Source organism: Protomyctophum parallelum, assembly GCF_964188405.1.
Source record: "Protomyctophum parallelum genome assembly, chromosome: 15".
NCBI classification, from domain to species: domain Eukaryota; kingdom Metazoa; phylum Chordata; class Actinopteri; order Myctophiformes; family Myctophidae; genus Protomyctophum; species Protomyctophum parallelum.
In genome coordinates this window covers 17,696,270-17,718,319 of record NC_139710.1, presented here as the reverse complement: position 1 = coordinate 17,718,319, position 22,050 = coordinate 17,696,270, and the positions used below count along the sequence as shown (strand labels likewise).

Sequence of the window (22,050 nt, the reverse complement as noted above, 5' to 3'; positions counted from 1 at the left end):
GCAAGTTCTATTACTTACAGTATGTCTCTCTCACTTTCTGACCCCCCCCCCCCCTCTCTCTCTCGTTCTTTCTGTCTAAATTTAATTCTAATTGGGGTGTGACTACTATCTACTATCAAAATATAAGCAATGGCAGAAGAGACCAGTGATTGCGTACAACACAGTCATACCTGGGGCATTGTCCAGGACTCTGAGATCTGGTGCTCCTTGGCCGATACCTGGAATATCATATCTCTGGCTGCCTTACCAGTGAGTGCAGCACTGACACCTGGACACACAGTGAGCTGATGTTCTCTATGTCTATGGTCCAAGATTCCTGTGGCCAAACCCAGGGGGAAGTTGACATTGAAAGACAGGTGGCCTACAATTCCACCTTCCTGGGGGTCTGCAAAACTCTGGGAGTTGTCACCCAAACAAGCTGGGGGATGAGGAATAGTGCTTGAGGCATGGATTCATCTCCTCAAGGACAAGAGCTTCATATTGTCATATTTGATCCAGTGTGTGTCTCCAGCTGATTTTACAGCTATCCACAGCTTCTTTGGTGACCCTGGCTGTCTCTTTGAACCTCTCTTCCATGCTCAGATCAGCAGCTACACAGTCAGTGTAACGCCAGGCCCTCAGTCTCAATGGTTCATTGTCCTCCAGTTCCCCCTTCACGTGCTGGAGCAGACCCAGAGCAAGCCACCAATAGTAGAAGTGAGCTGTGTACAAGCAAAGAAGCCATGCACTGGTAGAACAGACAACAGCAGGTGGGAGTTAGAGTGTCCCGATAGCCAAGTGATTATAGGGCTCATGCAACACGCCACTACCCTACTAATAGTCTCTGTTTCCTGTCTCTAGACACCATCAAATAAAGCATAAAATGTACTGGATTGTGTTATTGTTTAGGATTTCTTTCTTTCTTTCTTTCTTTCTTTCTTTCTTTCTTTCTTTCTTTCTTTCTTTCTTTCTTTCTTTCTTTCTTTCTTTCTTTCTTTCTTTCTTTCTTTCTTTCTTTCTTTCTTTCTTTCTTTCTTACTGTATGCACATGCGATTAGACATCGACATGATAGTATGTTAAATGGCTTGATATCAAATCAATTCTGGGTTAGTCGAAATAAAACACATTGTGATTTTTATCACAATAATTTAATTCAGAAGTCCTTTTAGGACTAAACAGCATCTGGTTGTGCTTTAAGGTTTTATGAGGACAAGCCACTGAAAGCTGGATGTAGCTGTAAAAGGAGTACATGCAGTACAGTGCTTTTCAAACTGTTTGTGCCTACAGCAAGGGTTCTCAACCTGTGGGCACAACAAGGCACACATGGGCAAGTTAACATCTCAAGACAAAATAGCCGATCTATCAAGCTTGTAGATCTGCTATTTTGAAGGATAGTTGCTGATGGTGTTGTTTGTTCCAGGGGACACCAGCTCGGTTGTGACTCTCATTGGCCAGGACACAGCAGGTGAAGGTGGTGGGCAGGAGGGTGTAACACAACTGGTCGGTCTGGAGGTGCATTGGGCTGACATCAACTGTAGCTGTGCCCAGTGACTGGCTGGACCTAGGAAGAAGGCTCAGCTGGTACAGCTCAACGCTGGAAGCGATGAGACCTGCCACACTTGTCAGATAGATCAGGCCTAGCATGCATGACACCTTGGTGAAATGCTGATAGATGGATGTGAGGGCGTGCCGCCACACTGGTTGTTCTAGCAGCACGCAAAGGTCGGTGTATGTGAACCAACCACGTCTCATACCTTGCCTCCTCGCAATGCTGCTTTCTAATTGACTCAAAACGTTGAAGAAGTCCCTGGGCTCTGTGTATAGGTCCCACTCAATGGCTTTGAGAAAACCCATCTCCAGGCCGTTGACAGTTTGCACGTCCAGTTTCCCAGCTGCTCCCCACTCGTTGTTGAAAACCTCCTCGTCCACTCCTTCGTCATACAGGTATTTGCTGGCAACCATCATGGAGATCAAGAAGAGGTCAGAAGAGGAGATGTGTTGCAGGTATTCAGGGTTTCTGTGTCGGAGTCTCTCTATGTACACTTGGGCTAGCATCATGGCACACGGGGAGATGGATGCCTCACTGGCGACATGGGCCCCATACGTCTTCTGGAGCCTTCCTATCGGGCTAGGGGCAGATTTCTGGAGGAACTCCACTGCAATATCTGTAACGGGAGAAGAGAGGGTGTCTAGGGAAACATGGTCCAAACCATATTGGAGTCGCTTCCTCACTCGTTCAGAAAACCTCTGATGACCTGGAAGAAATGCATCAAAACCCATACCGCCGGCAGAACAGAGAACCGATACATGAGCTTGAGGTTAGTTCATGCGTTACTTTGGCTGGGGCCTATTCCATTTGTGACATGCGTGACATCACGTGACATCATCAGCCATACCCTTTATGGAGTCATTCTCCAATTTATTTTAAGCATTTATGTTGACATTTTCACAGTGTACATGATGCCACCACCATTGCAACCATTTGTCCGACAGACAGCAAAGCTGTCCCCAGAGGAAGAAGCTTGTTTTCCTCTCAGCTCCGTGGGATGCATCTGCATTCCAAGGTCAGCTCTGTCTCCTTCCACCCTCACCGTGGAGGTCTGGTCTTCAGAAAGAACTGTTGCCATGAGCTACTTTGATGGAGTCTTTGAAGTCTGAGGGCACATTCAGCATGGAGCGCACCTGTCTGAACTTGGCACGAACCCTCCCCACATTCTCTAGCAGGTCTTCCGCCTGAGGGTCATCATAAGGACACTTCTCCGTCAACCCCATAAGAGTCTCCAGAGCCTTTACTCGCTTCCTTGATTTGGTGTCTGTGTTGTTCTGAAGGAGGCATTTCCAGGTGACAGCGAAGCCGTAATAGAAAGAAATCTCTGCAGATACTCTAGCTCCATATCTGATCCCATGTTGCCGGCCCTCAAGCGTCCCTAGAGGAATCCCCTTCTCAAACCCCTCACGATATCCCTCCATATAACACCTTTCATCTGCCATGATGATGCTGTCAAATAGATCTTCATGTCCAGACCCACCATTCATCTTCATGCAATGAACAAACTACACTGTTGAAAGCAGTTTCACTTATATCCAGTGACTTCATTGCTGATGTCACTGGACCAAACCAAGTGGAGGACATTTCATTTGGGGATATTTGTGCTGTTATTTGTGCTGTTATTGTGTTCATACGTCTATTCTACCAATCAATCTATCAATCAATATCAATATATAATTCATGGAATCTGTATGTGTGTTTGTCACTCTCTGTCAAGGGCATAACTTGCAAAGTGTTGCCAGGTATGTCCCATTTTATGACCCTGAGGTGTGTGATGCCGAATGGCAAGTTGAATGGGTACAACACGTATTGTAAAACCAGAGGGGTTTCCAACAGGCATTGTTCCCGATGGCCCAGTGTACTGTACATAATACTTAATACACATTATCTGCGTGTGGCCCTCTTGCCTATGTATGGCCACCCCAACTCCTTCACTATCTTGCGTCATCAGATATGATAAGGCCTCATATTGTGTTTCTTTTGGCTTCCAACACAAACACTGCTGGGAAGCGAACCCGGAACCCGGAACCCAGCAAGTGTTTATATGTATAGCTACATTTATGTAGTACTATGTAGGCTACCATAATTTTATACGCAGAACTGTGTTATATGGTACACAAACAGAACATAAGTGTGACATTGAGGACTACGTTTGCAAAAAACAGATTACGTTTTCTTAAAGATGGAGTGCCGTGATTTTTGTACACACAACACACACACACAACATTGGCTACCGGTATTTGAAAATAACCCATCTACAAGCTCACAACGCATGCACCCACACATTGTGAAATATGTTAATGCATTTTATACATGATTTATTATTTACCTTGTGAAACGAGACATTCTGCATAATAAGTGGTTTTACTTTTGGTATACTTTAAGTATATTTTGAATTTGATGCCAATGAAAAGTTTTAAACTTTTGATGGTGGATGGGGTTCACTGAACTGATCAAACGCTAACGATACTATAGTCTATGCATTATTAGTCATTAAGCCCTGAAGCCTTTGAAATGATGACTTTGTGGATTCGGCATGCCCCAAAGTGAAGTATAGCCTAATCCTGGAAGTGTTTTATGTAGACAGTACTAGACACATTATTTTAGTGACTATTAGGCTATTATGGAAATTGAAAAATGTCTGGGCTGAATTGCAGGTAGCCTAAATCCAGGTAGTTAACAGACTCTAAATTGCTTGGTCCACAATGGAAACCATGTGTCATCCTTTTCGGCTTAATGTCTGACTGCATCAAGTGCTGTTTGAAGATCTGTTACTTAAAATATTCAATCAATCAAACAAAATCATTTCATGGAGCATGGAATTATGGGGTCCATCCATCCATCCATCCATCCATCCATCCATCCAGTGTAGCATACCGGTGGCCCCTCAACACTTTGCATGATGGAAGACATTGGAGGAATGCCAAAAGGGGGCGTTTCTCTCAAGCAGCCAAAGGGGCGGTACCAAAGGTGGGTGTGTGTGTCTCTCAGCTGATGCGCGCATCAACCGACTCCATCATCAGCATCCGACGCTGACAGCGGTCGAGGACTGCATTTCCAATAATACCGACCCATCATAGCGTCGCAAAAATAATTCAAAATCGTGTCGACCAAAACTGACGTTGCTGTCTATTACAAAATTGTTTACTGGGGCTGCCATCTTACAAACGGCGGAGCTGCAAATAGTGAGTAACGTTAGCCTTTGGTGATGCCTTGCTAGGATGCTACAGTCGGTAATTCAAAGCCACTGCATGATATAACGGTCATTAACATGGTGTATATTAGTGTGTGTGTGTGTGTGGGGGGGGGGGGGGGGGGGGGGGGGGGGGGGGGGGTCGGTCGGGGTGCGGCAGACTCATCTATTTCATCTAAAACCTCGAATAGATATTTGGAAGCTCAGGATATTCAGGGCTCGATGCGGATGGTGCTAAAACCGCCCTTACCGCCCAGGGATGCAGAGAAAGAGAGAGAGAGAGAGAGAGAGAGAGAGTCGTGAGGGGAGGGGACTGAAGCAGAGCAGCAGATAGATAGTGTATTTTACTACTACTACTACTATTCACCCGACTGGAAGTAAACCTCTTGTAAATGGATTGAGGTGGGGGGGGGGGGGGGGGGTGATGGTGTGTGTGTGTGTGTGTGTGTGTGTGTGTGTGTGTGTGTGTGTGTGTGTGTGTGTGTGTGTGTGTGTGTGTGTGTGTGTGTGTGTGTACATTGTATGTGTGTGTGTGTGTGTGTGTGTGTGTGTGTGTGTATTAGTGTGGTGGCATTGGCGTGAGCTATATCTCTACTCTCTCTACTCTCCACCGTGTCTATATCTCTGCCTCCTTCCCTCTCTCTCAATGTACCATAATGTATGCCAGGATGGTACATGATTTTTTCTCTCACACACACACACACACACACACACACACACACACACACACACACACACACACACACACACACACACACACACACACACACACACACACGATGTTATGATGATGAACTTGATGATGTGGATGTCAACATGATGTGAGTGCTGTGCGTTTTACTTCATGTCATGTGATTCACGGTAGGCTGCAAATCTGAGCCTTTGTGAATCGCTTCATAAATTGCATCCCTTTGGATGTCAAAATGTGAGTCGATACTTATGTGTCCTATGATGTCCTGCTTATACTTTGTACATACGCAGTACGCACGCATGCACACCCACACATACGTGCTTGTGCGCTGTACTGCACCTTTTGTGTTTATTTTTGGTGTTGGCATTCAGCTATGTCTTATGCCATAATCTATGCCACTCAGCCTATTTTTAAAGAGACAAAAAGATATGTAACTGTATATCGAGGGAGTTTATGCGTGTAGCCTATATTGATAAAGCTTTATTTATATAAGACTTGTTGGTCTCCCTTGCTGATATTCAATTTACAACGTGTTGCATCGCAATGCGTTGTCAGCTTGAACATCTTTTATTGACACTCTTGTACTACAGCATGTAAATAATTAGGCTGAGCTGCATGAACCATAGCATCCCTATTCTGAGCATGTCATATAGCTAGTATTTAATAGATCTACAGGATCACAACGCGTTGCAAAGCTTGCAGATCTACTATTTTAGCTGAAGAGATTTGGTGTTAAGGGGATAACCTAGACCCCGGCCTTTTAAGTACCATATATAGGGTTTAAGTTGGTTAGTCTGACCAGAGAAGTTACTTATGCTTTTGTGTCAGTTGCAAATGTATGATTGAACAGATTGAAAAAATGTGTGCTTTGATGTTATTATGTGTATTAAGTAGTAGGCCTACTATTAACCAATAAGCCTTCAATTGGTCAGAGGAGAGTTTTTTGACACACTGCGTTACACTACAAAGCCCATCCATGTTTATCATCATGGTGGGACCCCACTTCCTGTGTTAGATCTTGTTCTTCTTGTAATAACTGCCTATTGTGAAATAACCGTTTATTTCTCTGTGTTTCTCTAGTGTATGTGCCCCCACTACCTGCATTAGGTTGTGATGACCCACACTGCTACCAAATGTATGTGTGACCCTCCCTTCCATCCTGACTCCTAACCTCTAACCCCTGACCTTTGACCCCCACTATGGGCAGTGTTGGCAGTGGGGTGGCCGGAGAGCAGGAGTTTGCCATGAAGTCTGTGGGCACCCGGACCACCCTGCCTCGGGCCCCTCCTCTCTCTCGCCGTTGTCCCGCTGACCGAAGCTGCAGTGCAGAGCGCCTGCCCCGCCCCCCAGCCGCCATATCTGACGGAACGGTTTCCAGCGACGAGCGGGGAAGCGTTAGCATTGGGACGGGGACTTGTACCGAGCGGACAGACCGGCCCACCGAAACGGCCTCCTCCACGAACACAGAATGCACCATGACGGCCCCGTCCAACAACAACCAGTTGGACTGTGGGAACGCAGCGGGCAGGAGGGAACGAGAGTGGGAGAGAGAGAGGCAACGTGAGAGAGGGGACAGGGGCAGGGACAGGGACCGCGACAGAGACTGGGACAGAGAGAGGCTGGAGAGGGAGCGAGAGAGGGAGAGGAACCGAGAGCGAGAGCGGGAGCGGGTGGAGAGGGAGAGGCTGGAGAGAGAGCGGGAGCGCGAAAGAGAGAGAGCCAGGGAGAGGGAGAGGGAGAGGATAGAACGGGAGAAGATAGAGCGAGAGAGGGAGAGGGAACGGGAGAGGGAGAGAGAACGGGAGAGGGAACGGATAGAGGGCGAGAGGCTGGAGAGGGAGAGGGAACGAGAGAGGGACAGGGAGATGCAAGGTGGAAGTCTGGATGTCTGTGGGAACATCGTGGGCCTGGGAGCAAATGAGAAGAATGGGGGTGGCATGAGCCAACACCAGCAAAGAGAGATGACGGCTGGCCGAGCTGACGCTGACAACAATCCAACCAAACAAAACCCTCCCAACCATAACCCGCCCAAGATCCTTCCCGTGTCGGGAAAACTAGAGCAGGTAATTCCTAGTTTGGTAGACTCTGGTGAAATAGACTGTGTGTGCTCTAAAAACTAGGAGGTGAGTTTGATTTATCTAATTTGGAAAGTGACCCCTTTTTTAGGCTCAGTGGCGTAGGGAGGTCATGGTGGGCCCCGGTGCGAGAATATTTTGTAGGCCCCCCACCACCGCCATAAACAAGTGTGCGTGCGCGCGCCCACACACACACACACACACACACACACACACACACACTAGGTATAGACTAACATTACAGGTGAGGTGACCGGCCACACAATTAAATTATTCAATTAAATTCAAAGGGCCTTTATTGGCATGAGAACATATGGTACAGCATTGAGTAAACTCGTCCACTCACAGTTAACAGTCTTTGTATTGAGTTTGTGCTTGAAATGTACTGTAATTCTGCAAACAAAAAAATATTTCAATCACTCATTAAAACCAGCCTTTCAGCACCACATGCAGACAGCACCAGCTTCCAAGCTCAGTGTCCATATATTCATCAATAAACAACCTGCCCTGACCTGGGCTCAAAAACAAAACTACCACAGCCTGATGTCTCCAAACTATCAAACATAAATAAATAAAAACACAGCTCATTATATGCAGTGTTGGGCATCGTTACTTTCTAAAGTAACGTCGTTAGGTTACTGGATTACTGCCCATAAAAATAATCCCTTGCCGTTACAGATTACCTTCTGAGAAAAGTAACAAGTTAGATTATTTTCCGTTATTTTCCGTTACCAGACAATTAAAACCAAATTTTTTTAAAACGAGAATGATACACACCATGAACTGACCATAGACAATATATCCCCTTTACAGCTCTCTCTTTATTAACGAATATAAGTCGCCACAATCGCCAGCCTATACACGTAGGACTGGACAGAAAGAGCTAGTGCAGAGATAGTACAGACATTCAGACAATACCAGGCTGTTGCGCTGCGCTCTGATGCCCTCTCCACGCCGCACCGTGGCGCATGAACAACAACAACAACAACAACTCCACGTGTACCCACGACGACCCACGTATGAATTAGATAGTTTATAAGAAATGGCACGGCGGTCATCCTTGCAGGCAGTGACAGAATGAGAATCCTTAGGCTGTAACCTGTTCATTTTGGGGGGCATCAAACAACAGCCTGTTGATGATGAATGATACTATGAAACTTAACAATTAATTTACTAGTACTCACCTAATGACGCCGCCACGGAGGATATACCATGTTTAACGTAATTCCAAAGTGTTTAGCCTACATTGTTTAAGTCATAGACGCATGCGGTTTTGGCTAAAAGCATGTTGTTTGTATTATTCCACTACCACCCCGGCACTACCACTGTCATGGTATAGCTGGCTAGTGGCTACAACCGAAACAACTTCCTCTTCCTCTTCAAAATAAAAGCTACTTGTATCAATACTTTTATTTCTTAAGTGAACTATAGGATGTAGTAGACGCAGGATGTATATTACATGGTATAGTGGGCTTGGAAGGATACATCACACAGAAGCCCCTTACCGACCGGCCACAGCCCACAGCTATTTCATTCACAAAACAGCGGCTCGTCAGCTGTTTCTTTTCTTTTTTCCCCTTCCCCTCATGGGCCCCTAGGGGGCGCTGGGCCCCAGTGCACTGCACTGGCTGCACCCCCTTATGCTACGCCAGTGTTTAGGCTGTTGAGCCGCCTAACAACATACCAGGGGCGCAACAATTTACAATTTAGGCATTTAGCAGATAGTCATCATGAATCATACGTATGCTAAGAACCTAACAGTGGAATATCTATATAATGATCTATGCATATTCTATATAGTGCTAGTACCTCAAGTAGTGCAAATATTTACAGTATCACTGTAAATTTGGCTTTGTGTTTCACTGTTTCAGCTTATCCACGTTTTTTTTTGTCCCCTCCAATTCTTTCTAATAATACAGAACAACTCAGGGCTGGTTCGTCCCTCTGCCTTCAAGCCAGTCGTTCCCAAGAGCTTCCACTCCATGCAGAACCTCGTGGGCCAGGCAGGGGCTGGGAGTGAGGGGAAGACTGAGGGCAGGAATGAAGGAATGAATGAGGGAAGAGGCAGCAGGAGGGCTAGAGACGTCGGCACGGGAGAGTCAAGAGAGGTCCCAGAGGCCCTGCTTCTTGACCAGGACAGCCCGGTGCGGGCGGGCAGGACCGACGGAGGGGGAGATGGCCCCGAAGGGGTCCCAGGTGGGATGTCTGATTCCGGGAGAAACTCCTTGACTAGCCTGCCCACGTACACAGGATCTGGGTCCGGTTATGGGCCCCCAGCTGTCTTGGGACCTCTCAGTGCTTCCACCAGCCACATCAACAGGCTGGGGACGGTCGGGGCAGCCGCAGGCCTGGAGAAGCCAGGTTATCAGGTACGTCCTGCAAACACACAAAAGGGGTTGACAGGATCACCTTTGAAAAGAATATTACATTCTCTCACAAAATGAGTGATGGAAATAGCTAAGACAAATGTTGGTATTATTAGTGTGGATCCTATGTCCTCCTATTTTGAGATATTAGATTTACAGTAATTTAGTTCGTAATTTCAAAATGGGTACACAGCAATTTACACACTTGTTCAGAAGCATTCAGATCCAAAAATAATATGTCAATTGCACATAGATAACTAAGACAAGAGCTTACAAAGGCTGTGTTGTTAGAGTGGGTCAGCATAATTCAACACAACAACGGCGGTGTCTTCCAGAATGGACTTAGTGCCTCTGACAGTGGCCGCTCCTCCTCTGGGAAGAGCTCCTCGTCCTATCAGAGGCTGAGCCACCTGAGCGACGCACCGGCACCGCTACGCCCCTCCCCTTCCTCTGATGACATCATCCAGGACCTGGAGGACCGGCTGTGGGAAAAAGAGCAAGAGGTCAGAGGTCACTCAGGGAGGCCTCATTTCTAGCTATGTTGTACTCACAGTAACTCCCAGGCACTATAACCCCCCACCCCTCAAATATATCTATCTCACTATAACCCCCCCACCCCTCAAATATATCTATCTCACTATAACCCCTCAAATATATCTATCTCACTATAACCCCCCACCCCTCAAATATATCTATCTCACTATAACCCCTCAAATATATCTATCTCACTATAACCCCTCAAATATATCTATCTCACTATAACCCCCCACCCCTCACATATATCTATCTCACTATAACCCCTCAAATATATCTATCTCACTATAACCCCTCAAATATATCTATCTCACTATAACCCCTCAAATATATCTATCTCACTATAACCCCTCACATATATCTATCTCACTATAACCCCTCAAATATCTATCTCACTATACCCCCCACCCCTCACATATATCTATCTCACTATAACCCCTCAAATATCTATCTCACTATACCCCCCACCCCTCACATATATCTATCTCACTATAACCCCTCAAATATCTATCTCACTATACCCCCCACCCCTCACATATATCTATCTCAAATAGCTGTCATTTTGTACTTCTGGTTTGTATTTCTGGTTTGACCGATGTAGACATTATTCTACTAACTACTGCACTGAGGCAAAGCTTGTCATGTAGGCAGGGTTTTAATTTGTGTAGCCCCCTTGATTCAAAATTCAACTTTGCTGGTATGAACGTGTTTAGCATCTTACAAATTGCAAGTTTATCATCCTTTTACCAACAGATTGCTTTAAAGCCATCACATAGTTTGCCAGCATTCCTAATCTTGGAAAGCTTTCTTGGCCCGTGGCCACAAAAGGTTCATTTTCGTGACTTTAGGGCCTGATTTATACTCGCAACAATGTATAAATTAAGTGTATAACGGTTCAACCCTGGAATGTCTTTTCTCCATCTCATACTCTTTGTATCTGTTGATCCCTCTCCGTTCCTGCTTTGCTAACAGGTGCAGCACATGCGGCGTAACCTGGACCAAAGTGAGGCGGCTATTATTCAGGTGTTTGAAGAAAAGCAGCGTGTCTGGGAGCGGCAGATGGATGAACTGAGACAGAACTATGCCTCTCGTCTGCAGCAGGTGACCCCCGTGCTTTACTTCAATTTGAGGAACAGGTGAAGGAGAAACACCATTAAGCCAACACTAACATACACACTCCACACATGACTCTGCAGGTTACACGGCGTGCCCAGCGCTCACAGACTGCCCTGCAGGCCCAGATCGCACGTCTGTCCCAGGACAAGAGAAGGCTTCAGGAGGAGATGGCTGCTCTGCTGGCCCAGAGAGAAGATCTGGAGAGGAAGTGCCTTGACTATAGGAAGGAGCAGGCAGACATATTGCCACGCCTAGAGGAGACAAAGTGGGAGGTGAGACATGGTTCACGTGTGTGATTGTGTTGTTGAATAAATATTCATAGGCATCCTGCTAGACAGAACTCATGTCCAGTGGGCCTGTAAAGCACATACATGTAGAGTGGCCGCTTGGGAACCGGAAGGTCTCCCAGAATTAGGGCCGATTCATACTCCTATTTTACCGCTGTTTCGGCGCTGTAATGCCGAAATGATTTCGGCTCGTCAGAAATTTTCAGTAGCACCGAAGAGCCGACTTTAGGACGGTACCCGCCCCCCCCCCCCCCCCCCCCGAACCTCAAATTACGTCAAATTGTAGGCTCTACAGCACCGAACCGACTTTTATTCGGCCCTTACTGTCGAAGTGTCCTTGAGCAAGAGGCTAAACTCTAATTCAGAATCAGAATCAACCTTTATTGTCACATCACATTACAAGTAAGGTGGGTGAAAAACGTGGTTGTGCAGGCTCATCATTGTAGTTAAAAAGGATGGAGAGAAGAGAGGAGCATAAAGTGCATAATATGACAATTGTGGGTGCATAATAAATAAAAGGTCATGAATGAATGTATGTATGTACGAGTATAAATAAAGGAGTCCCTATTAAAAACATGAATCAGTTCAGTGACAGTCTGTGCATCAGACTTAGCTCTTCTTCAGCAGTCTTATTGCTGATAAGTGAAAACTGTTCAAAAGTCTGCAGGTAGTACTGCTCCCAATGCTCCTGTAACGCTTGCCTGGCCGTGGGTGCGGCAGAGGGTTGAACAGGCTGCTTTTTGCCGAAAAGTAGCCACGCAACGTCTCTCATGTATTTCCTGGAGGGGGGGGGGGGGGGAGCTCCCCCACCACGATGTGGCTGCACTGTTCGCGCCTCTCTCTGCAGTGCTCTGTGTTCCGCAGCGGTGCAGTTTCCCGAAACGGGCGGCGGTGCCGCTTGTCAGAACACTCTCTGTGGTGCTGCTGCAGAACGCTCTGAGGATGCGTGGGCTCACTCTGAACTTCTTCAGTGGCGGAGGCAATAGAGTCCTCGTTGGGCTTTTTGTATGGCCCACTTCAGGTCCTTCGAGATGTGTATCCCCAGGAATTTGAAGTCGCAGCAATGTTCCACTACAACGCCGTCGATGTAGATATAGGTGCATGCTCTCTCTCTCTCCTGCTTCCTGAAATCCACGGTCAGCTCTTTGGTCTTACTGACGTTGAGAGCGAGGTTGTTTTCCTGACACCACTGTGTCAGTGTGCCAACCTCAGCTCTGTCTCTTCATCCTTTTCGATGAGGCCCATCACTGTAGTATCGTCCACGTACTGTACTTAATGATGCCGTTAGAGCTCTGTGGCTGTATAATCATGTGTGTACAGGCAATAGAGGAGAGGGCTCAGCACACAGCCCTGTGGTGCTCCTGTGTTGAGGGTCAGGGCGTCCGATGTGATGTTTCCCATTCTCACCACCCGACCAATAGAAAGTTCAGTATCCAGCTGCACATGGCCGGGTGCAGGCCTAGATCCCTGAGCTTTGTGTCTAGCCTGGTGGGAATGATGGTGTTAAAAGCAGAGCTATAATCCACAAAGTGCATCCGGACACATCTGTTCTGCCCTCTCTTGTCCAGATGGGTGAGTGCAGAGTGTATAGAGCCAGGACAACTGCATCGTCGGTGGGTCGGTTCTGACGGTATGCAAATTGCCATGGGTCCAGGGTGGCCCGGCAGCACAGAGCAAATATAGTCTCTCCCCAGTCTTTTGAAACATTTGCTGACAATCGGAGTGAGGGCCACCGGTCTCCAGTCATTCAGGCACGCCACCTTGGAGTGTTTGGGGACCGGTACCACAAGGATGACTTGCGCACATGAGCCTCCGAGATGGTTAAAGGGCTGGCCCCCACAGGTAGTGGTTAAAGGGCTGGCCCCCACAGGTAGTGCAGGCAGTGGGAGGTTGTGGCTCCCTGGGTTACGCTCAAAATGAGCATAAAAGGTGTTCAGCTCCCCAGGGAGGGAGACAGAGGGACTTTCTTCCTCTGAAGTCTGTGATAGTCCAAAGCCATCTTAAATATAGTCCAACTTGGTTGAATATTCCTTCTTCACTCTCCTGATGGTTTTCCGGAGCACTGCTCGGGTGTCCCTCAGATCACCGGATCTGATCATTGCGTGCGAGGAGAGCGGCACGGAGCTTGCTGTTGAGCCAGGGTTTCTCGCTGGGGTAGGTCCTGATTGACTTCACTGGAACAACGTCATCTATGCATTTACCAATGAAACACATGGCCGTGTCCGAGAACTCATTGATTTTCTCAGCAGCATTCTGAAACATCTCCCAGTCTCCATTTTTTGTTTGTTTGTTTCCGAATTCATACACACATTTATCTACCATCTGCTATTATTAGATTTCCCCGTGTGCCCCTGTGCCGATAGAGTTCTAATGCAGCTTCGTAGTTGTTTGTGCTTCATCGTGACCTTAAAATGTTGGCTTCTGTAAAGACTCTTAAAGACACATATCAATGAACACAACTAAAGCTGATTATGGCAACATTTTTTTATGTCAATTAAAATCAATTTCGTGTTGATTTCTCTATTTTTATTAGGAAGAAAACTCCTGCTGGCTCTTTAGATCCAGATTTTCAAATAGTAATAAGTCAATGAAATGCATTTTATAATCATTGGAGTGGAGTAACTATTGGCAAGGTAACTACACAACCCAAACCTCTACCAAAGTGTCCTATTGCTTTGGTCTCTATGTTGCCCCCATCTCCTCCTATTACCAGAGCATTATTGAGCCCATCCTACTGTTTTGCTCCACCTGTTTCTTTAATGTACACCTACTCAATCCCCCTGGGGGCAGCAGGGTGTACGGACAGGGTGTACAGACAGAACAGAAAAGCCAGATACCTGCAGCCATAGCTGCCTTAAACAATCGTGTGTTGTTGTTATTATTGCTGTATTGCTGTTATTGTGTACTGTTGTGTTGCATGTATTGTTGCCTGATGTGTACAGTGCTGTGGAAAGAAGTTTCCCCTTGGGAACGTCTAAGTCTATAACAGCCTTTTAAAACCAATAACATTATCTGTGGCATTCTTCTCTATTCCAGTTAGATTCCCCTTAATATTATGCCTTAATATTTGTGCTTCGGGGATGTATCCACGTTACTCGGCAGAGAAACTAATATTCTAGCGTAACATTCTTCCCAAACACAGCTGATTCAGCCTTCTGTCATATAATTTACCCAAAGTAGTGAAAGCAATGCCACTCACCAACCCTTAAACCCGATTCCTGCATGCAGAGAAAAGCAGACCTACAAGCTGACAACGCGTCACATCCGCAACACGTTGTGAGCTTGTAGGTCGGCTATTCTCGACTTACGAGTTACGAAGTATCGTATGCAGCTGTCAGGCTGCTGAACATAACATAAGACTGTCACTGATTTGCACTTTACTGACACACTTTTAATGTGTTTAGGACTTCCATTCGGACTTCTAAGCAACATGATACTAACATGCACTATACTGAATGCACTACATGTAGGGTGACCAGATCCAAATTGTTCATTTGAGGGACAGAAGTATCGTTTGTGTGGGACAAGTGGGATGGGGGGGACCCTGTCCCCCCATCCCACTTGTCCCACACAAGCGATACTGGAGTGCCGGATTAGCAACTTACTACTTCAGCTGCTATTAAATGCCTTGATGTCATATTCGACCATAGGCCTATTGGCTATCATTTATAAACTCCTCTGGTGTCTCACATTTTGTTTTAAAATCATGCTTTATTTTTATTTTTATGCTATTTTAACAGGCTTAAAAACACATCTAGCAGGAAGAGACAATGAGAGAGCTTTACAACAGAAGGCCAACTATTAGGGGACTAACTATTAGAGCATTTGAACACTGATGCAATTGCCTGCCATTCACAATGTGGGACAGGCAGGGTCTCAAATTGTGGGACGCCTGAAAAGTCTTGGAAATGAGGGACTGTCAAATGCAAAGAGGTCTGGTCACCCTAACTACATGTGATTTAGGACCTCTGTTAATTAAAAGATACTGAATCTAACATGTTGCTTTCTACGGCTTTTTGTGCTCTACTTGTATTCCATTCTTTACTGCTAATTATTTTCTTTTTGCACCCTAAGCTGCAAACTTGAAAGCCTGCATGGAGTTTAATCTCACTGTTACCTGTAATTGTGTTGTGACAAATGAATAAAGTTGATTGACTGATGATAAACCACCAAACCTGAGACATAGGGTAGGTAGAAGCTCATTTAAATATACAGGGGTGGAGGATTGGAACAAAATCCCAAGGGAAATTAAATTTGCCCAGTCTTTGAACATTTTTTGAAATATGTTGAAAAAGTGGCTGATGGGCAAGTTAGTATAGTGCTGTATTTATCTATTTATATCTATTAATTGTCTTTTGTTTATAGATCTATGATGGCCGGTTGTAAATGTCATTAGTATTGTAATGTTAGTACACATGTTCTTCTTATCATATGCTGTAACTATTTATTTATTTGGATCACAATGGAAATAAGTCCTCTGACTTTTTGTGCAATCCTGATAATTCTGTACTGCTCTCCTATGAATTGCATCATGAATATATCAAATAAATCAAATCAAAATCCTTGTTGGGCAGGTGTGTCAGAAGGCCGGTGAGATCTCTCTGCTCAAGCAGCAGCTGCGGGAGAGCCAGAACGAGGTGACACAACGAGCTGGAGAGATGGTGGCTCTGAGGGGCCAGCTGAAGGAGCTCAACGCCCAGCTGAGGGAACGGGAGGATGTGATGCTGGGTCTGAAGGACTCCTACAGTACCAAGACAGTGGAGCTGGAGAAGTGTGAGGTGGAGCTTAGGAGGACTCTTTCAGAGGTATACAGCATGCACGCATGTATATTAGGCAATATATATTGTAAATCGATTGATAATTGAAATCGTGATTAAATCGCAATTTGAATCATGATGCAAACAGTAGCGGGCTTGTAAAAAAAGAGAAGACAATACAGGATCTTTGTGATAGAATTGATAATAAAAACAAAATTCAGTCATTACTACTACTGTATTGAAAAGAGAAGAAAGTTAAAAGAGAAAGAAAATACTCGATTTGTGTGAGAGAAATAATAATAATAAAAAATCACACCCGTGTGAAGTGAGTGGTGCAACTCCGTGTGGGGGTCCCCGGAAGTTCCAGACCCACAGGAACGCGGCCAGGGTGCTGGCCCGGTTCCGGCGAGTTAACGGTAACAGAGTTACCGTGTGGGGGTCCCCAGGGGGTCCCTCTACTGTACTGTCACTGTACTGTACTGTAACACCCCAAATCATCATATATACAGTTAATATGTGTGTGTGTGTGTGTGTGTGTGTGTTAGGCTGTGCAACAGTGACACTTGGTTGTGAAAACCAACCAAACGCAGTTTTCGTGCTCGGACCCAGGGACACACATAGCTACTTAATAGAGTGGTTGCAAATGTTCTGTTAAAAATCTGGACATAGGGACATTGCTGTTCCTTGGAGTGGTTGCACCACTCAAAAGGAAAACACACACTTGCACGCACGCACTCACACACACACACACACACACACACACACACACACACACACACACACACACACACACACACACACACACACACACACGCACACACACACACACACACACACACACACACACACACACACACACACACACACACACACTCACACATACATTTAAATAACATTTGCTTATACAATTGGTTTAAATTTGTCTCCCTTTCCACAGGTGTCGATGCTCAGAGAAAAACTAGGTGTGTTTGAGGCAGAGGTGCTTACTTTAAAACGGGCTCTAAGTGAGTTCAGCAGAGGACAGGAAGCTCTCATGAACCAGCCCCATATAGCAGCAGGCCTACTGCCACCATGGGGAGCTCAATACTGCCCACGCACCCCCTCTGAACCCACCTCAACCTCCCTCATCCCCACCTCTGACACGCTGCTCAGTCTCCAGAGCGATGAAGCCAAAGCCCAGAGGCAGGAAGCTCAGAGACAGGAGAGGCAGCAGCGCGAAGAGGCCCAGTGGCGTGAGATGGTGCAGCACCGGCAGGATTCCCAACTGCACCAAGATGTGCAACTGCGCCAGGAGACCCAAATGCGGCAGGAGGCCCAAATGCGGCAGGAGGCCCACCTCCGTCAAGACGCTCATCTCCGCCAAGAGGCCCAAATACGCCAGGAAGCCCAACTGCGCCAGGACGCCCACCTCCGCCAGGAGGCCCACTTGCGCCAGGAGGCCCATTTGCGCCAGGAGGCCCAGCTAGGCCAGGAGGTCCAGCTGCGTCAGGAAGCCCATCAGCCCCTAAGGGGCCAGGACGGCCACTGGGACGAGTCAGTAGATCTGCGCAGGCAACTGGAGCAGCTGCAGGCAACGTTGCGGTTGGAGCGGCAGCAGCGGGAGCGCCAGGCCCTGAACTTCGACCAGGAGAGACACACCTGGCAAGATGAGAAGGAAAGGGTTTTGAAATACCAGGCACAGCTACAGCTCAGCTACGTGGAAACACTACAGAAGAATCAGGCTTTGGAGAAGCGTATGGGACAACTCGGAGCCAAACCGGCTCCCGATTCCACTACTACTCCATCCCCTTCTTCTTCTAACTCTCCACCTCCTCCGCCAGCCCTGTCCCCTACCACTCCCCAGCCACCAGGCTCTCTGCCTGCTCCCATTGCCCTCACCCTCTCCCCACCCTGTGAGGACCAGAAGGGCCCTCCGTCTCTCCATCAGCTTGCCCCACCTTGGGCAGGCCCATCACGCCTGGAAAGGATAGAATCTACTGAGATATAAAGACACACAGTCCCGTTAACAAATACAATACAGTGGCTACTGGCTACACTACAATACAATACATGGAGATGAAACCTCAATTCAAACAAAAACTGTACAGTTTGATATAAAAACACTATTCATTCACATTGAGAGTGAACACAAATACAAGCAACTATAGATACTAAAGAGTTACAAAGGCCTACCATCGAATTCAACCATAGCAAAATAAGAAACACTACTGAAATGGGAATATTACTATGTTTAATCAATGATGATGATGAACCTCCTGAGTAGCCTTTCTTTCACAGGTTGCATAACTGGACTATGTTCACAAAAGGTGTGCCCCTCTGATGGCCGGCATACACATAAACATTGAAATGACAATGCTTAGAATACAGCACCAATGCAGGGGTCATCTGACGACCACGCTAGAAAAGGACCAAGAAAATCAGGGATATTGTCTGATCATTGTTACCTAGAATATTATGCGCTATTTATTCATTGTGAGTGTGTCAGTGATAACATAAAATAATTAGTAGGAATTAGTGGACAGAGTGTGTGATGGTAAATTGCATTTTTGGCCAGAGAGCGCCTTATTCCAAAACCTCCCAGCATGTATAACAATGACCTATTGCTGATGAACAGAAGAATAGAATATCAAGGTATTTTTAATGTAAAAGAAAAGCTATCGTTTAGCACACCAATTAGACTATTTTACGACTAGACTGTTTCGTTTAAATCCCAGCATATGTATGGGATTGCTGTGACATTTAAGTTGGTTAGATACATGCAAAATGTCACAGATTGATTGATTGTTAATTCCGTTTTTAGGTCATATCACACACAGGGTTCAACCCTGGCTCAACACATCAAACTATATCATTAAGAATAACAGAGTTTATATTTTCTACAATGTGACTGCAGTGAATAGGTTTGGTAGATAATCATAATCATCCCAATCTCTGAATAATAAAGTTCAGGGACCTGGAAGAACCTGGTTTAGACCGGCTGCAGTGACAACAGATGACCTCTAGAGGTCAGCATAGAACTTGTACGGTGCTACCAACTCGAGAGAGGGCCAGGAGAATTATTTATATTTTTCTCATTTAACTGGGCAAAGGTGCAAGGAAAATATGAATGGAACATAATGTGAATTTGGCTATTGTAATTTATTATTATTAATTATCTTATTTTCTGAAGAAGCAGTCAGAATCCCCAAAGTTTATAAATTATATAGAATGTATGACAGACCAGAAAGATGTTTATTGCAGTTATAGCTACATTGTGTGTGTATGTACGTGTGTGTGTGTGTGTGTGTGTGTGTGTGTGTGTGTGTGTGTGTGTGTGTGTGAGTGCGTGCACATATGAAACGTTTCAACATATGAGATTGAGCATAGAGGGACAAGTGGCAATACAGTGCAGAATAGAGTAGAGTGCCGAATTAAGGCAGAGCAAAGTATAGAGGCGTGAGCTGAGTGACACACTGAGACAGTGACAGAAATGTCATTTTAAACTGAGGAAAGCTAAAAGCCTGATGACAACGGTATACGTGATCCTTTTATGAAAACACTTTCATTTCGCCTGTAGTTCACTCGGCTCTGAAAGGGCAGAGGGAAGTCCGAAAATCAGACAAGTAGTGATGCTGTCTTGGCTTTTATATATGTTGTTTATGCCAGCATACAAAGATGTTGCTTAATAATATTAACTATTTATCACTGATGTATTACATAGTATTATCATCTTTATTATTGTTATGAAATGGTGAAATGACAGAGTAAATATGTGCCATTTATTTATTTAATTTCTTTTTTTTAAATCTGTGTAGATAGCCTGTTGGCCTATCATAATGGTGCAATCACCGCAACCCTGTCCAAAAATGCTGTTCCTTTTGATGTAGGTGATGTAAATGTAGTTATTGTATTGTTTAGAGGACAAAATGCTACCAATTTCATAAATGTCTCTTATTTATTGTTTGCATTTATGTTACTGTTACTGTTCTGGCTTGATTAAAATCATCCCTTGGCTAAATTCAGCAGAACGGACCAATAAAGATGTGTGGGTAATAGATTGGTTAAAAACCGTTAACTACCTATAGGAGTCTATCTTGGAAGGATTTGCATTTAATTCTTCATTATCCTTGTCTTACAGTCTACCCACCCAATCAAAACCACATACATGAAATGGCAGTGACCAAATGCTTCTGTTGATGCGGCTAGTGAGGATAAAGGAGTTCATAAGTCACAAGGCAAGCAACCATTTGGTAATGACTGCAGGCTGTCTCGGGTGGCATACTCATCATAGGGCATCAGGAGAACTGGGCTGGGCCTGGGCACCTGAGACAACTGGGCCCATTTCTAATCACTCATTCTGCAGTTTTACATTTTAAAACCCATTTCTACTTGTAACAACAAGGTGCATTGTTAGCATTCGGTTGTTGTTGCTTCAATAATAATAATAATAATATATAATACAAAGTTTGAAATAGGTTTTTATTATTATCAGTCTTTTGTCTGAACCTGTGTTTAAGTCATTCTGTGATCTGCATAGTGTCAGTTAATTACCCAACCCACAAGAGTGTGTGATCCTACTCAAACTGTCATTGATCTCATTCTGACCTCGGACAAATCCAGAATCTCTAAGAAAGGTGTTATTGTATTATTTGTTTATTTGCATAACAACAATATGGTAAAATGAAAAAAATACAGAAAGCAAATATTTCAAATAGGAAGCTGGAAGTGCCAAAAAAACCCAAAGGGGCTTATCGAGTGGCCTTCCTATAGTCTTCCTTCCATATGCAGGCTTAGTGATCATTTTATGATTTTCTGTACCCGCAAAAAAACAAAAACAAAAGTCAGGCTGTTGGCCCAGGCCGTAGCGTAACGGTCTGGGCACCGGACTGGTAATCCAGTCGCAGTGTGCCGCGGGTTCGACTCCCGGACCCGACACGGCCTTTACTGCATGTCATCCCCCCATCTCTCTCCCGTTTCCTGTCAGCCTACTGTCTGTCCCTTCAAAAATCAATAAAAGGCGTAAGCCGCAAAAAAAAAAAAAAAGTCAGGCTGTCACAAAACAGCCATATCCAGGGACTTCAAAACCGAGACCTTTAACCTTGAACTGGAGAGTCTGGATTGGTCCGATGAGCTCAGGAGCACACTAGTCGAAGAAGCATGGCTTGGCTTCAAAACCTAATTTAAATCAGTACTAAACAACATGGCTCCTTTGAGAACCATCAGGGTCAAAACCCGCTTGGAACCATGGATGAATTCGGACATACTGACTGCAATGAAAGTCAGAGACAAAAAATGCTCTGAACTTCTCAAATGCAAGTCCAAGCTATAGCCAAGCGTTTCGAAAGTGATCTCCAAACCCAACTGGGCATCCTAAAAACCCAACGAAACAAGCTAAGAATCATTGTAACTACCATCTAAATCCGTTAAAAGTAACTTTATCAATGATAAAGCAGAGGAAAATAAAAACAATCCTCGGGAGCTCTGGAAGCTACTAAACAATCAACTAGGCTGCGGTCAGAAACA

At 45.4% G+C, this 22,050-nt stretch overlaps 3 protein-coding genes across 3 annotated transcripts; 1 reads left to right on the top strand and 2 right to left on the bottom strand.

Annotated features, from left to right (window-relative positions):
* Positions 1-1,276: 1,276 nt before the first annotated feature.
* On the bottom strand, positions 1,277-2,260 carry LOC310871705 (protein CNPPD1-like; the record flags this gene model as incomplete). The annotated part of the gene is made up of 2 exons (XM_083783345.1): positions 1,277-1,281; positions 1,408-2,260. 2 exons carry the CDS (start codon positions 2,258-2,260, stop codon positions 1,277-1,279), a joined length of 858 nt encoding a protein of 285 aa, XP_083639471.1.
* A 327-nt stretch (positions 2,261-2,587) lies between these two features.
* Positions 2,588-2,971, bottom strand: LOC310871704 (protein LTO1 homolog; the record flags this gene model as incomplete). The annotated part of the gene is made up of 1 exon (XM_083783344.1): positions 2,588-2,971. The coding sequence occupies one exon, from the start codon at positions 2,969-2,971 to the stop codon at positions 2,588-2,590; it is 384 nt and encodes a 127-aa protein (XP_083639470.1).
* A 4,269-nt stretch (positions 2,972-7,240) lies between these two features.
* lzts3b (leucine zipper, putative tumor suppressor family member 3b) lies at positions 7,241-20,467 on the top strand. The gene is made up of 7 exons (XM_083783952.1): positions 7,241-7,476; positions 9,408-9,857; positions 10,190-10,357; positions 11,361-11,489; positions 11,585-11,776; positions 16,366-16,596; positions 17,486-20,467. The coding sequence occupies exons 1-7, from the start codon at positions 7,279-7,281 to the stop codon at positions 18,533-18,535; spliced, it is 2,418 nt and encodes an 805-aa protein (XP_083640078.1). The 5' UTR covers positions 7,241-7,278; the 3' UTR covers positions 18,536-20,467.
* Positions 20,468-22,050: the final 1,583 nt, after the last annotated feature.